Here is a 17408-nt window from a genome sequence, read left to right on the forward strand (position 1 = left end):
TTTTACATAAATGCTAGGGCAGGGACAATACATCGATGCATCGCAAATCGAGAAATGATTCTGGATCAATTCCGTATGTATCTGGATATTTTCCACACGTATCGCAATTCTCTCTCGAATCGATTCTGAGCGAACAGCAGACGGCATTACGTGCATTAGAAACAGCCGTACTCCACTTCCTTTCAATTCTTTACACACCCCACTTGAACCTTCTATAAAATAATCATTCATAAAGTTGGTGAGCATAAAATACCTCTTACCCCAAACTTTTACATTTTTTATTTACTGACAAAATGATTAGTAGATCTTGGAACTGAATTGAGGAACTGTCAGTTAGATCACAATGCTGATCAATCAGCAAAATGTCAACACATTGTCAAATGAATCATATGATATAATCATATCAATACATAACTACTGCAAATTCAGAACAATACTGTACAACACTTACTTCACAAATCTTTGGTAGAGGAGCAAGGTCACATCATATTTCTTCTCCAATCGTGTAACAGCAGTGTTCACTTTGGGGCTTATTGTGTCCACATTTACATCCATCTTCCTCACAAGGCTGACGAACTGCTTCACACTACAAAAGAACGGCTTATTCAGGCACATGATCAGCTAAAGACAAAAAAATAAGGAATACCTGACCCACAACCCCCCTACCCACCTGCTTGATTATTATTATTAAAAAATACTGTAAAAATAAAAAAAACTTAGTATTCAATAATAATAATACATTGTAATACAATGTGATAATAAATAAACAATTGTTATTATTAATAACAACAATAATTATTATTAATTATTATCATTATTATTCTATTTTTATTTCATCTAAATATCTAAATTTAACATTTATGTTTGCTTTGAATTCTTTGCTTTGAAACGTTAAACCAGAAAACCGCAGGCTTTACTCTAAAACATGTAACACGTCAGACTATATATTAATATAAATACATCACAACCATTGCAACGTAAGCCATATCACATTCTCACAACCATGCATTGTCAAAATTCATAAATAAGTTACCGGGCAACTGGTGAGTAACAGTTTCAATGCCGATATTTACCCGCATTTGAAGCTTTGAACCCTGACTAACGTGGTGATTTTAATCATCATACAACCCCCCACAACCCAAACATTTTTCCTCAGATTTACGCAATTCATGTGAGTCATACTTTTAAAGTCGGAAAATATGGAAATCTGTATAAATACAGAAAAATCACATCCCTGCATATTAAAGTGTAGTACATATGTTATTATCACTTAACATCAGGCATAAAACTTATTAAAGGCATAACCACACTTTGACAGAACAACTTGCTGATCTTAGAAGGGAAGAATCAGGACTTCTCCATGACATCATGTTATTTTGCCACACCTACCTCAGTCCAACCACTTTTAGGAATTGTGTAAAGGTGAGGCTGATGCCTTCAAGCTCCATGCCTGCAATAAACAGACAAGCTCCCCACTGCTGTCTGTTCGAATATGGCATCTAACATGGAAGACACAGACATGATTGTGTATTGCACATTTATAAACCAATAAACTAGAATGGTAGTGCAGATATCCAAGGAAATCATGCCTTGTCCATCGGCCTGATCTCCCTCTCCCAAATTTTCCACGCATGATCACAGATGGGATTTGTGGCCTGCAGCTCCTCACTGAGAGACACAAACTCAGATTCCTTGTCCTTGTGTCTGGTAAAACAGTTGACAGTTAACAGACATGAGTAAACACATTGCAAGGAGATTTTAACACTATAGGATATACGTCAAACGTCACTTGACCAAACCGGAAAACTGGTCTGATTGCATCTGCTTGTCAGAGAAAGTGGTAACAGCAGTATGGACTTTTAAAGGGTTAGTTCAACCAAAAATGAAAATTCTGTCATTTATTATTCACATGTCGTTCCACATCCGTAAGACCTTCGTTCACCTTCGGAACACAAATTAAGATATTTTTGATAAAATCTGATGGCTCAGTGAGGCCTCCATAGACAACAATAACACTCCCTTTTTCAATGCCCAGAAAGCTACTAAAAACATATTTAAAACAGTTCATGTGACTACAGTGTTTCAACCTTGATATTATAAAGCAACGAGAATACTTTGTTTATGCCAAAAATAACAAAATAGCGAGTTTATTCCACAATATCAAGTGATGGGAGATTTCAAAACGATGCTTCATGAAGCTTCGAAGCTTTACGAATCTTTTGTCTCGAATCAGTGGTTCAAAGCGCCAAAATCACATGATTTCAGTAAACAAGGCTTCGTTACATCATAAGTGTTTTGAAACTTCAATAATTCACGTGACTATTGAATTGAATCACTGATTCAAAACAAATGATTCATAAAGATTTGAAGCTTCATGAAGCAGTGTTTTGAAATCGCCCTTCACTAGATATTGTTGAATAAAGTCATTATTTTGTTATTTTTGGCACACAAAAAGTATTCTCGTCGCTTTATAATATTAAGGTTGAAACACTGTAGTCACATGATCTGTTTTAAATATGTTTTTAGTAGCTTTCTGGCCAATGAAAAAGGGAGTGTTATTGCCGTCTATGGAGGCCTCGCTGAGCCAACGGATTTGATCAAAATATCTTAATATGTGTTACGAAGATGAACGAAGGTCTTACGGGTGTGGAACGGCATAAGGGTAATTAATGACAGATTTTTCATTTTTGGGTGAACTAAACCTTTAAGGTAATCAGCGAAACTACCTAGTTGACATTGTTATAGGTGTATTATTCTATTAAAGGTCCCGTTTTTCGTGGTTTTTTGAAGCTTTGATTGTGTTTATAGTGTGCAATATAACATGTGTTCATGTTTTGCGTGTAAAAAAACACAGTATTTTTCACATAATTTACTTATCTGTATACCGCTGTTTCCACTGTCATAAAAACGGGCTGATGACTTCCTTGTTCTATGAAGTCCCTCCTTCAGAAATACGTAACGAGTTCTGATTGTGCCAGCGGTTCCTGTGTTGTGATTCGACAGCAGCTTCTGCTCCATCTTTCAAGAATAATCTTTGTGCGAATCCGGCATTAAACTGATTGAGATTGAGGAAGCTGTCCTCAGCAAAATGTGCTGTACATAGTTTTACATGTGGATTATAATTTTCGGGAACCGAGTTAAACATAAATTGTAACCATTGATCTCTAAGTACAGCGTCGCTGGGAAGGCCAAACAAAGGTGATTGGACTGCGGGATGAAAATAACAGCGTTTCGACGACATGGCGACAAACACACTCTACAAATGCAACTCTTGCTCTTCTCCGTGGGAGCGCAACAAGACCACGCCCCCTTTTTTGTGTATTCCTGTGGGCGGAGGTTAGTCAAAAAACTGTTTTAGTGACGTCATTAAAGAAGGAAGTAGAGGGATGTAGTCCAAACTGGCCGTTCGATGTAGGCGACTTCTGTTAAATAAAATATCTCGCTTGACATTGAACTTTGAGCTTTAAAATTTTACAGATTTTATTTATACTCTAACAACAACATTACACACTAACTAAAGTTTGAAACATGGGATCACGAAGAACGGGACCTTTAAATATCTAAACATTAGTGTGAAGAAGAAAAATGAAAAAGCTTTTAAATATCAATCTGCACGCGTGTTATCAGTTATGCTCATCTTTGCCCGCTCCTTTTAAGTAATCTTGAATAAAATAGCAAATTTTTTCATGAAGCACATACAAAAGACCTAAACCTGAAGCAATCCGATCTGTTTTACAGAATACGGAAGTTAGATTGTGCATAACCCCTATTGTGGGATGGTCACTGTACTGGCACTGCTGGTCACACAACATTGCTTAAACACATAACTAACGCTTGTCAGCTGTTTAGGCAGCACTTGAACCCTTGTTTTCAGTAAAAAAAAAATGCTTTACTAGTTGGGTATGTTCACCAGATATAGTGATAACAGTCTATTACACTATACTACTATATAATATACAATATGTGTGTGAGTATATCTATGGTGTACACATAACTGCTGACAGAAATTAACATTTAATTTACACAATATTTACTGAAATTTCTTTTAAAAAACGAAATCATGTATCCCAAATGGCCATATAAAGGCAGATAAACTGATTTATGACAAATCACCATAATTCTTTTATAGTACCAACAGCTTAACTGTGGTATTTGTAATAATACCATAGTAGGCACAGTGAATATTGGGTGCGTAGTAGTAATTACCATGGTATGACAAAGTAATTGAACTTTTAAAACTGTCAACAGTCGCATAAACACATTTTTAAAACTGTCATTCATAACAGTGATACTTACAGTTACTATAATACAAACAGGGTACATTCTCATAAGTCTGACTAGTTTTCTGAAGATGTTTTAACGTTACTAGTTTGATTCTTTTAGGCATCTTTATCAAATACTGCTGGCTTCTCAGTCACCACCATACTCTACAACTAAACTAAAGTCTGTACAAATAATTCATTACAGTCTATTGTGTTTATTTCACAGTCAGTCGCGCGGTATGACCTCACCGTTCGGGGCTCAGAACCGCGTTCTCGCTACTGTCCGGAGACTCGCTCTTCGTGTTCCCCTTCAGCTCCTTCTTTTGCGGAGTCCCGCTACTGCGCTTCTTTGGCGGCATGTCGATGGTCTCGTGATGAAGAACGCGTTCACTCACAAGCACAGCGAGCGATCATGAGCGGCGGGTTTCTGTTGTTGATGTTGTTGTGGTTAGCGGTTGGATGTCGGAGCCTGAGATCGCTTATTGGCGTCCGCAACTCTGCACTGCTATTTCCTCAACTACCCGAAACGCGGGAAAATTGATTGACGCAACGTCCGCCGCTGTTGCGTCACGTCCGGTTATTGGGCATACTAAACAGTAATAACCCCGGTAATGACATAACACATCTTTATTTTTGTAAAACACATGGTTTAAACCATTTTTATATTTCAGAATGAGTGAAGTTGTTCGTAGTAAGTTAAAAATACTAAAATGCACTTGAAACAATTTGAAAAGCAAGTTACATTCGACTGAAGCTTCATTGCCTAATTTTCCCATTAGTTTTTACACAAACATGATGAGACCATAAAACGTTTTTGTTTTACATTACAACAGACATATAACAGATTTTGAAGCAATTATACCACAATATTTTTAAATAAATTATCAATATTACTTCTAATATTATCCATTTATCCGTCCGTCATTAAACATAACTTCTTTTCAGTTAAGAAAACAATAGTGGTCACCATCAGAACACAACACAAGACACGTCAGTGAAACTTTATGGAATATTGTATTCTCTCTATCAAATTAAGTGATTATTCCTTATAGAAATGTAAAGAAAAATGGGTCGCATATCATATTTGAGTTTCTATTTTGTTTATTCTCTCATTTTTGTCAAATTAAATATTGATATAATATTGGTCATATTTTTATCCCTTATGAAAACCAAATGTTTGACTCCCTATTGTCCAAATGGCACTGAATGCATGCCAAAAAAGCTTGAATGAACCATTCTATGTATATCCAGTCTAGTGTTTTATTCCATTTAGGAACATTTCTTTTGTTTCTCCATAGGTTTATTTATAACAGCAGTTCACCCCATGATTTGTGCGTTATTCATTAAAGAATGACTTGAAAATATTGCCACCGTTTAAAAGGAAAACCTAGGCGCTATAAACAGAAGCAAAGGCACTAATGTGCTTTGTCTGGAGTGAGAGATGTAATAAATAAAATTTCCTATAAGAAGACCCTGCCCCCATACCAAGACCACCACACAGTCTCAGGAAAGAAATGATCATGTATATGCCAGATATTTAACTCAGGGAGTGACAGAACAAATGTATGTCTACTATGCAATAATACAGAAAATGAACATTTGCACTGAATAATTTATCATAAATTCCAATTGTAGGTAATATTTGGCACACACATCTCCAGATTTCATCACATATTTTCTTATACAGAAAGTAAACTCGTATTGTGCCAATGAATGTGTCATTAATACATGGAAACAAGTGAAAGCTTACAGGTACAGACCATGAGACTTGGCCATTGACACAGACATTATTCTTTGATCTAGAGGCAAACAGACTTACGGTGCTTGTAACAACATCCTGAAGGAAAATGGAAACCCTTGTTCAGCAATATCTTCTGAAACTCCAGAAAATGACCTTAACAATGACTTGGGTTGAGAGGTTACTTCAGGCTTTAGGAAGCAATGTGATGTACATGACAGGGAGTATGTGAGTGAGAAGGAAAAAAAAATGACGAAAAAGAACAACCTGTTATATTTCCCATGGAGACCATTTAACCAATGAGAGAGACCTCTCCAAATCTTAAAGTCCACTGTTTTTTTTTGGGCCAGGACCCTTTAAACTGCTTGCTCACAGGAGCATGGTGAACGGTTTCTCCAGGAACTTGCGGAACTCAGCCAGCCACTGTGCGCCGACAGCACCATCTACCACCCGGTGGTCACAGCTCAGAGTCACAGACATCATGCTAGCCACATCAAACCTACGAGAGACACAGAAAAAAAGCGCTCAGTGACTGGAGTAACAATTTTAAGATCTTCTATATTTCTATAGCTTCTATATTTCATCTATATTTGTGAGGATGTGGAGTGATAGCAAATTGATGTCCTTTCTCACCCTTTTTCATTATCTGCAGGCAGAAGTCTCTTTTCTGAGCCACCCACAGCCAGAATGCAGGCTTGAGGAGGGTTAATGATAGCTGAAAAATTCTTGATGCCATACATGCCCAGATTCGAAATAGTGAAGGTGCCACCCTAGAAAACCAAGAATGTTTATGTAATGCATTTTTATATATACAATCCATTGTTTATATTATATATATATAAAAAAAAAAATAAATAAATAAAAAATATATATATATATATATATATATATATATATATATATATATATATATTACAATCCATTGTATATATATATATATATATATATATATATATATATATATATATATATATATATATATATATATATATATATCTCACATATGGGGTGAGTTAGATTAAAAAAAAATAATACTTTAAATCAGAAAAAATGCATTCAATTGATCAAAAGTGACAGTGAAGACAATTACAAACAATTGTAACTTTCAATTCAAAGAATCCTGAAAAAAGTTGAAATTGTTCTTGAGCACAAAATTAGCAAATTAGAATGGTTTATGAAGAATCATGTGACACTGAAGACTGTAATGATGCTGAAAATTCAGCTTTGCCATCACAGGAATAAATTAAGTTTTAAAATACATTAAAATAATAATAAAAAAATGTTATTTTAATTTGAAATATTATTTCACAATATTACTTTATTTATTTTTGATCATATAAATGCAGCCTTGGTGAGCATCAGAGACTTATTTCAAAAACATTTTAAAAATTCTTACAGACCCTAAACCTTATATGACCCTAAACCACACATATGGATATGAATAAACCATATATAGATAGATAAACAGATAGATGTACATAAAAATATATAGAATATAAAAAAAAAATAATAAAATATATTCTTAAACTTAAAAAATAAATTAATCAAATAGTATTTAGGAAATAATACATATTAATGATGCTCTTATAAAACAACAGAATAAATAGTTTCTGATATCCACATTGAGCACCTAAATTACTCACCTGGAATTCATGAGGTTGTAGTTTACCCTCTCGTGCTTTAGCAGCTAATGTGCCTACATCTTTGCTGATATTCGCAAGTCCCTTAATATGAGCATTAAATACAATGGGAGTGATTAGACCCGCAGGTGTACTGACTGCGACACTAACATCCACCACGTGATTTCTGTCCAGAGAGAGAAAGTGCATGATTAATTCAGATTTACTGTCATTTAAATGTCACAACAGTTACTTTGGATTTTCTGACATGTGAGAATTATGTGAGAAGTAATGCTGCCCTCAAATGGTTAAGATCAGAAGTGCACTGTGGGAGTCCACTTACTGCCTAATAACTGTGTCCATCCAAGAGGAGTTGGCCTCTGGGACCTTTACACAGGCTAGAGCCGAGGCCTTGATGATGAAGTCATTGACCGAGAGTTTGATGTTATCAGCTTTCACCTCCTGATCATGAGGAAAAGATACAGTTTAAATCAGGACTACTGTAATATGGAGCTTATTATCATGTTACAGCCACGAGAACTGAGTTTACTCACAGCATTGAGCTCTTTCCTGAGTTCAAGAACTTGGTCCATGTTAACATCAATAGACAAGTAATAGTGAGGAATAGTCTGTTTTGACTGCATCAACCTCTGGGCGATCACCTAGATAGAGACAGGCAGGGAAACAAAGCATTATGGGTTACGTAAAAGTCTTCATGTATTCCTAGAGAATTTAAGGTCAGTGGACTCACTTTGCGGATGTTGCTGATGGGGATGTCTGTGAAGGTTCCTGTAGGTACAGCAGCAAAAGCAGGGGCGGCTGGAGGGCTGGGTGTGGGTGCAGCAGGGGTAGGTGCAGCGGCTGGTGCCTGGTGGTATGAAACAGAATGTATATATATTTAGGTTTAATTCATTTTATTTCTGTTTTAGTTTTTATTTATTTCCAGTAATTTTAGTTCTTCAACTTATTTCAGTTAATTGTAAATAATATTTCTAATTTTCATTTAAAACAAATTTAAAAAAACAAATTGTATTAGTTCTAGATTTGGTTGATTATACCCTGGTCAAAGGTTTTAAGAACTTCGGTATGACTTGAATTCTGTGGAAATTTTTGCAGCATTATGGCACATATTCCATCTGGGCTTTCTTAAAGGGATAGTTCACCCCAAAATGAAAATGTTGTCATTTTCTCACCCTGAAGTTGTTCAAAACCTGTATGAGTTTTTTCTTCTATTGAACAAACACAAAAGAAGATATGAAGAGTTTGGTTCCAAAACGCGATAAACGGCATTTTCAAAAAAATTGAGTTTCCGCCCAAATATTGTATCTGGTCGGTACTGAAAAGTAATTTATTAATTTTGCGCAAAATGCGATATCCGTCGTGTTATTATGTCATGTTTTCTCCCCTTTTTTCCAAAATGCGACAAACGCCAGTCTCCTTTTTCTGCAGAACACGATATATCCACGCAACCAATCACAGCGCTCCATTCCACTCACTGTAAACATTGAAGGCTTTTTTAAAAAGCCGTTTTTAATACCAATGTACTCGGCAAATGTGTTTATTTAACCGTGCGGTGGCACCAGATACTAATCGGTAATGACAAATAATTTATAACATTAACAAGATGACCCGTGGAATTCATTTTGGGAGCGACGGCTGAATGTATTTTTAGTAAAATGCCTGTATATAAGATAAATATCGGCAAAGTTTAGACTCTGTCATATATGTGAATCAACTTACTTTGTTGTGTAAATTCAATTTATAAAATAACTTTTATATTGATGGATTAATTGCATTAAAAAAAAAAGTGTCATAGATTTATTGCATTTTGGGGAAAAAATAATAAGTTTTTATAATAAACTTTTTAAAATCAAAATGTAGATTTGAATTTTTAATGTTTTTTTATAACCAAAAGATGCTATGTGAAAGTTTCAAACAGAAAATAGTGGTTTTCATCTAGCCACTTTCTTGGTAAAGAAAACACCTTTTTACTCAAATTAATCAAATTGGAGTTATTGTTTTGAAACCAAACTCTTCATATATTGAAGAATGGTGGTAACCAGGCAGCTGAAGGTAGCCACGGACTTCCATAGTATTTTTACTATGGAAGTCAATGACAACCGTCAACTGTTTGATTACCAACATTCTTTAAAATATCTTATTTTGTGGTCAACAGAAGAAAGAAACTCATACAGGTTTGGAACAACTTCAGGGTGAGAAAATGACAACATTTTCATTTTTGGGTGAACTCTCTCTTTAAAAGCCTTTTTATGTCTGCCCATGTTAGAAAAAGTCAAAACAACGTTTGGTTGCTTCAAAATGAAATGACTTACAGGCGTGGGCTTAGGTGGAACGAAACTGTCAATATCTTTCCTGGTGACTCTGCCGTCTGGTCCAGTTCCTATTGACAAAGCAGTAGTATATTCCTAAATTCAGTAGCATATTACCAATTTATTATGACATCTCCCATGAAAATGAAATGAAGTAACCCTCTTGTTAACCCTGAGACACCCTCAAAGTCAAAGCACTCCTACCTGTGACTTGGGCAATGTCAATTCCCTTCTCTGCAGCCAGTTTTTTGGCTAGAGGGCTGGCAAACACCCTACCCTTCCTAGGAGCAGCAGGGGTGGCTGAAACAGCGGCAGGTGCTGGGGAGGGAGCTGGTGCTGGTGGTGGGGTGGCCACCTGAAAAGTGAGGTACAAATAAAAGTCATACACAATACACATATTAAAATAATTTCTTTTTAGTTAGGTTAAAAGGTGCAATGTGGATCTATAGACAGAAATGCAATATAATATACATAACTATGTTTTAAGTGGTACATAAAGACCTTACATAATGAACCGTTATGTTTTTATTACTTTAGAATGAACCAGTTCTATCTACATACACCGCGGGTCCCCTTACATGTCAAGTCGCCATTATGCGCCGGCATCTTTCTACAGCAGCCCTAAATGGACAAACACTCTACATAGCGCGTTTCGTCACTATGTTGTTGTTCTTCTAAATCGTTCGTGTTTTTACACACTGCACCTTTAAAGATTCAAGTCATTAACTTCTTCAAATATGGATTACAACATGTTATGCCACCAATGGTCTCTGCGATCAACTTAGCTCACAATGCTTTTGAGAAACTTGTTGGAGCCGTGGCTTAGCAATTAACGCATTTGCCAATGTGTATACATACATAATTTTTTAACAAAATAAAATATCTCAATATCTTGCCAGAACACATCATGTGCACCACAACTGACAGCAATGTGTTGTAGTCTATTCTTGGTAGCCACACCAACAAAATTGGCATGGCGTGATTGCAGTATTGCAAAACACTACAAATATTGCAAAGTGACCTTTCACTTTTAGTCTTGGCATGAAACTGTTGATATTAAAATGGCAGTAAAAACATGACCTTGATTTATCACATTGGCTTTTAGGTGGCCACATAAAAAATATATTACATCACATCATGACATGTTGCTCATGTCAATTGAAGTGCTGTTGCAACTCAATGAGGTTAATAAATGACTGCTGTTAAGTGTGCATAATCAGTCATAATCAGTGTTAGGGAAAGTTACTTTTAAAAGTTAATGCATTATGATATTGCGATACTCCCTAAAAAAAAGTAACTAATTAGGTTCGTTATTTTTTATGGAAAGTTAGGAGTTACATTACTTTTGCATTACTTTTTCTCGCCTGGGCTGGGTTTGCTTGTTTGTTTAATAACAAAAAAAGTTCTATTTTTGGCAAATGTAAAGGTCCTTTCACACCAAAAGAGAAATGAATAAGCCTCAGGCTGAACGAAATGCAAATTCATGCCTCATTTGGATCATCAAAGGTCTGCAGCAAAGACACTGGTTAATAAAGTGAGAATAAATACATAAAATATATTTGTTCAATTTAATATATTTAATTATTGTAGGTTTGTGCAATATTCTGAGAGTGCATTTCACTTTTTTCTTTCCATTTTGAGGAATTGATTTTGTGCAAGTGAGATGAGTAAATGCATGCTCACATTTAGTTTAGAACTACAATACCCATCATGTTCACTCACAACGCCTCTGCACTTACTCATGATTTCTCTCAACATGGTGAGCTGTCAGTCAATACATGGGAAAACAAAGTAACTTGCGTTACTTATTTGAAAAAGTAACTTAGATATTGTTGTAAATTTAAAAGTAATGCGTTATTTTACTAGTTACTTGAAAAAAAGTAATTTGTAAAAATAAGCTACTTGTAATGCATTACCCCCAACACTGATCAAAATCACTTTAAAACAGCAGACACAAATAAACAACAGAGGTCTTGTAGAAATGACAGAGATCTTTACCGGTGTGGGAGCAGGAGGTGGGCTTGCAGCCACTCCAGTCTCTACATAGTCTGCAAACGCGCTAATGTCAGATTCCTTTTCCACAATGATGCAAAGAGGAGTGCCAAGAGGAACGTCTCTGGTGCCCTCAGGAACCATTATCTTGGCCAGATAGCCCTCCTCCTGTACCTCAAAACCTGAAAACCACAAGAAGGACACGTGTTATCGCTGGTCATAATATCTCAACATACACAAAGTTCTTAAAATCTGGTTTATGCTTATACATTTGTGTGTGTATATGTCCAATCATACATTTACAAAAACAAAACTGGACAAGTGTAAATGCATCTGGTTGTTGAAACAACATATGTACATTTTACTTACCCCCAAAATGGTAAAAAAATAAACATGTGAGAGCATGTTTTAGGTTATATGATATGTTATAGCCAGATATGACAGACTCGTACAAGCAAACTGACGTAAATGAAACTGAAAGCACTGACCAGTTCTTCCCCTCATAAGAAATTATGTTTTCATTTTGTTTAAGGTGTTTATGTGGACAGGTAACTATTACTGTTGAATTATCATAATTAAAGCCAAAATAGTTGGCAATTTACCGATTGTTGCCTTATCAGTCTCGATTTCAGCCAGCAGGTCTCCCTCACTCAGCTTCTCACCCACCTTTTTCTCCCAGCGTTGCACTGTGCCCATAGTCATGGTGGGGGAGAGAGCTGGGAGCTGAACCTAAAGACAGCAAGACAGCAAGTTTATGATGGCATGCAATAATATGCTTGCTTATGCTTAGACTGGCCAATATCCCAAATGTTTTTACTTTACTGAATTTGTTTGTAGTCACTTTAATATTTGGTCAACATCTCATACCTTCATGTGAGGTGGGTAGGAGCTTCCAGGAACTTGTGGCGCTGCAGGAGCAGCAGTGGGTGCTGCTGGAGGGGGAGGGGCAGCTGCAGGAGCAGGGGCGGAGCTAGCATTTTTATCCAATGTATAGTCCTTAAATGCAGGGATGAGGTCAGGACTAAAGGTCAAAAAACAGATGATGTATATTAAGAGGGAAATACAAGTACACATCGATATTATACATACCGTACCTACTATACGTACTGTCAACACACAGAAATCAAACATGCAAATTCATGCTTTCATTAAAAGCCAAGATCAAGACACAGTATAATTTAGTATGCCGTTCTTATGATGCACCATTTATCTGTGCAAAGACAGAACTCACAAAATTTAATTTATTTCACCAACATTTAAAGACAAAGTTTATTATGTAATATGTACACAACAAACAGCAAATCTTATGATGCTCTGGATCTTGGCACTGCAGATAAACACAGTGCTTACTTGTCAACGGTAATACAAATGACAGCTCCAATGGGCACATCTCTTGTACCCTCAGAAACCAAGATCTTGGCTATGTAGCACTCCTCCAGCAGTTCAAATCCAACTGTAGCCTTGTCTGTTTCAACCTGACCAAATCAAAGCAGAAGAATTAAAATTAGATCAGAATTACACCATGGGGCTGTTGACTGCTTGGTTCAGACTGGTTGACAAACTGTCCTAAGGAACTATCTAGTTTACTATTTTATCTACAACAATATTAAACAATCAGGTGGCTTCTTCTAGGTAAAACCCTGAATGTGCCTCACCTCAGCAATCAGATCTCCCTCATTAATTTTGTCTCCTTCCTTCTTTTCCCAGCGTGCAATAGTGCCCATCTGCATAGTGGGGGACAAAGCAGGCAGTTCCACCTGTAATGGAATGAATTAGGTTAAATAAACAGGAAGTTGAACACATTTGGCATAAATTACCATAAATTCTTCTCAGCATAATAATATGATCTACTGAAATGGCAGTTAAATGATTTTGTTGTTGTTTACTTTGACAAGATTATGATACTCAGGACCTTCTGACTAATGAATTTCCATGACTTCTGCCTACCCCCTTTTTTTTCTTTTCTTTTTTTTTATGGATTTTCACCTATTATACTTATTATTTAATAGAGATTGGACTCATAAATTGCGATTTCAAGCTGATGGAATGGTTTAAAACTAGTAATGTATATTCAGTCACTATAGAAATGTGCTAGACTTTCTGACAACGTCTTATAATTTAATTAGTTCTAATGTGTTTTCTAGGCCTGGAAAAGCAGGATAAGTTCATGACTGTGGGCAGTTTTAGGTTCTGAGGCTCAATATTTAGATTGTGTCAAGCAATATGATTAAATGTTATGAGGTATCATGAGAGTATGTTTCGTATAAGTATGTAAACATGGAAGGATGGAGGAAGCTCTGGCAGCTAACTGTTTTAACATCTTGAAGGTGACACCAACAGAAGAAACGCAGTGTTGCAATATACCAATACTTAAAGAGACAGTTCCTCCATATATGTACATATATTTTATTGTCAACTTTTACTCTCTCTCATGTTGTTGTTCCAAAACCATATGAGTTTTATTCTTGTGCGCAACACAAAAAGAGATGACAGATGGCATATGACAACCTCAGTCACCGCTCACTTTCATTATGTAGAAAAAGATGCAATGAAAGAGACCGGTCCTAAAATCTCCTTTTGTATTCCACAAAAAAAAAAGCAAGTCAAACGTGATTGGAAGCACATAATAACATTAGTTAGCTTAGCTCACCTTCTGATGGGGCGGCAGACTGTAGACTCGCATGCTTTGACTGAAACAAGCCGTTTGGGTTTGCAAGACCCATGATCTGTTACTGAGGATGCTGTTGTACACACGCCGACCATGACACAAGCTCCGGATCCGGGTCGGGCCGTTGGAGTGGTATCGTTTGAGATGATGGCATGATACCGGTCCAGATCGAGGACTGGCGGCAGAAGCAGCAGGGCCCGAGAGGACACTGGGCCGGGTAAGCCTGGCAGATGGGCGCACTCGCAGCGCTAAACGCAACATTTTGAACGTGATGACCCCTGTAACACTACGCTGGATTTGAGTAAGGCTACTGTGGTATCAGAATATCTGACACCTGTGGTAGCAGCGGCAGTCTGTTCCCCCCAAAATGTTCCGAACAACCTCACTTTCCAATGACCTCCCCACTCCAAAACATCCCACTTTACGACACTCTCCTTCGCTTCGTCCTCCGGGCGACGCACAAGGGTTGCCAGATAAGTAACTACAATATAAAATCCCCTTTTCAAAAATTAAAATTTTTGTTATGTAGGCTTACTATATATATATATATATATATATATATATATATATATATATATATATATACGCGGACATACTTCACTTCTATATTAATGAGAATATAGAAATTATGGTAACACTTTACAGTAAGGTTCATTAGTTAAAGGCAGGGTAGGCAAAAAAATGTATAAAAAACTTTTTTTCAAAATTTGTTTAAACTTTATTTATATATCAATACATAATTAAAATGTAAGTACTCTGAAAAAGAAAGTATAAAAATCGAGTGTCTGTAGACCTCTCACGACTGTTTTAAAGACAGCTCATTATTTCCATTCACTCCACCCCCTCCCTTCTGGGCTCCTTCCAAAGCCACGCCCCCAAAACGCATGAACGTGTGACTCCGACCACTGAGCTGGAAGACGCATTATTTACCTGAGACGAGCGGAGAGGAAGGAGCACGGCATGTAGTGACATCATGTCAGAATCACATGTAATAAAAATAACTTTATAATTATGAAGATAAACAAACAAGATGTATTTTAGTACTCACTATCAAGCTAGCATATTGATATTGGTAAAGTTTAAAATATATATTTTTTGATTCGCTAACGAGCTATCTATAAGGCAAAGCTAAAAACAGGTTGCATGATACACGTTTTTCCATTACCATCATTTACACTGTGATGAAGATGAATTTCGTGTAAGATTCATAACATATACGTTGTTCTACAGATCAACAGAGTAACATACACTCAAATATCAACTCACAACTGCATTGCAGACACAAAATAATAACACACACATACAACAAAGTGTGTACGACACACACAGATACAAGATAAAGACATCAGTAAACATAGGTAGAGAATATAAAAACAAAACAAAGGCGAAAAAAAACGTGCAGGTAAACTTACAGGTGAACATGGTAAAAGAGTTAGACAGAGGGTAAAATTATGCACAATTCAACACTATAGCTATCATTATTTATCGTCTCTACTACGGCTCGCTAAGTAATGTTATGTTAGCTATATTACGCAGCTACGTGTGCTAATGACACATGCTTCATGAAAAAATAAACAAAAAAATATGTATGATCAAAATACAAAAAGAAAGATTTACCTGTCCAGCAGAAATAAAGCCATCAAGGAGTCACTTTTCAGCCCCTTGAGTTCCCTCAGTTCTCGCCATCGCTGGAAAGCCACGCCGATATTAACTCGCGTTTTATTTCTTTGTTTATCCAAAGACTTTTTGTTCATTGCCTTTTCTTGTACTGTTACTGTCTTCCTTTTTTTGCCTGGTTTGCCTTCACTAACTGCATAGGCCGATACTGTGAATTTAGCTTGCTGTTTCTCTGCCATTGTTTTGGTATTCCTAGGATCCATGCCTCTTGGATTCCCCAAATCAAACGTGCGCGCGCAAGTGGGCAGGTCATGTGTGGCAAAAGGGTGGTTGCCATGGTTGCGAGAGAGTGACAGCCGCCTAAGCCAATCCTATGTTTCGTCCCGGATGGAAATAATGAGCTGTGTTTAATACAGATTAAACGGTCTAGAGTCACTCGATTTTTATACTCTTTTTATCAGAGTTCTTACATTTTAATTATGCATGTATATATATAGAAAGTTTAAACAAATTTGGAACAAAATTTCTTACCTACCCTGCCTTTAACTACATTAGTTAACATGAACTAATATTGAACTGCACTTGTACAGCATTTATTAGTTGTTAATTTCAACATTTACAAATACATTATTAAAATCTTTATAACATTAGTTAATGCACTGTGAACATGAACAACTATATTTTCATTAACTAATGTTAACGAAGATTAGTAAATATAGTAACAAATATATTGCTCATGGTTAATTCATGTTAGTTAATACATGTGTTACCGAAATTACAAGGTTATTATTATATTTTCTCTCTCTCTCTCTCTCTCTCTCTATATATATATATATACACACACATACACTTTTTGCAAAATTTTAGTTGTACATACGTACTGTTTCAAAGGGTGGATTATGATTATAAATACATGGCAACCTTCAAGCTGTCAAAGCCGGTGTCGTAAACTGTCAAGCGCTGACGTAAAAGCGCCGTCAAGTAAAAGTTTAACCATCCACAGCTTCTATCCAGAAGTTGTCTGGACCTCTTCCACAGATAAAGTATTGAGACTCAAAAGTTTGATTTACCCATAAATAAAATGTACTCTCGCTCATGTCGTTCCAACCACGCATGACTTTCTATCTTGAGTGGAATATGAGGCAGAATGAAAGCCTCAGTCGGAATCCACTTTTATTGTAT

The 17408-nt window shown here is 36.3% G+C and overlaps 2 protein-coding genes across 2 annotated transcripts in view; both read right to left on the reverse strand.

Annotated features, from left to right (window-relative positions):
- The window catches only part of rb1 (retinoblastoma 1), a 41323-nt gene extending 36512 nt beyond the window's left edge, over nucleotides 1-4811 (reverse strand). Inside the window, exons 1-4 of the mRNA XM_048167442.1 lie at nucleotides 4512-4811; nucleotides 1590-1704; nucleotides 1390-1499; nucleotides 452-586 (exon numbers count right to left, since the gene is read on the reverse strand). Of these exons, the coding sequence (XP_048023399.1) occupies nucleotides 452-586; nucleotides 1390-1499; nucleotides 1590-1704; nucleotides 4512-4621 (470 nt within the window). The 5' untranslated portion in view covers nucleotides 4622-4811. The remainder of the gene's footprint in view (nucleotides 1-451; nucleotides 587-1389; nucleotides 1500-1589; nucleotides 1705-4511) is intronic.
- Nucleotides 4812-5345: 534 nt separating this feature from the next.
- On the reverse strand, nucleotides 5346-15058 carry dlat (dihydrolipoamide S-acetyltransferase (E2 component of pyruvate dehydrogenase complex)). Its single transcript, XM_048167465.1, has 14 exons — nucleotides 14592-15058; nucleotides 13597-13698; nucleotides 13292-13416; nucleotides 12809-12962; nucleotides 12544-12670; nucleotides 11948-12123; nucleotides 10154-10304; nucleotides 9953-10020; nucleotides 8371-8487; nucleotides 8174-8281; nucleotides 7963-8081; nucleotides 7644-7806; nucleotides 6634-6770; nucleotides 5346-6499 (listed from the first exon to the last, which is right to left on the reverse strand). Exons 1-14 carry the CDS (start codon nucleotides 14868-14870, stop codon nucleotides 6370-6372), a joined length of 1956 nt encoding a protein of 651 aa, XP_048023422.1. The 5' UTR covers nucleotides 14871-15058; the 3' UTR covers nucleotides 5346-6369.
- Nucleotides 15059-17408: the final 2350 nt, after the last annotated feature.

The sequence above is a fragment of the Megalobrama amblycephala genome, linkage group LG18, assembly GCF_018812025.1.
Source record: "Megalobrama amblycephala isolate DHTTF-2021 linkage group LG18, ASM1881202v1, whole genome shotgun sequence".
NCBI lineage: Eukaryota > Metazoa > Chordata > Actinopteri > Cypriniformes > Xenocyprididae > Megalobrama > Megalobrama amblycephala.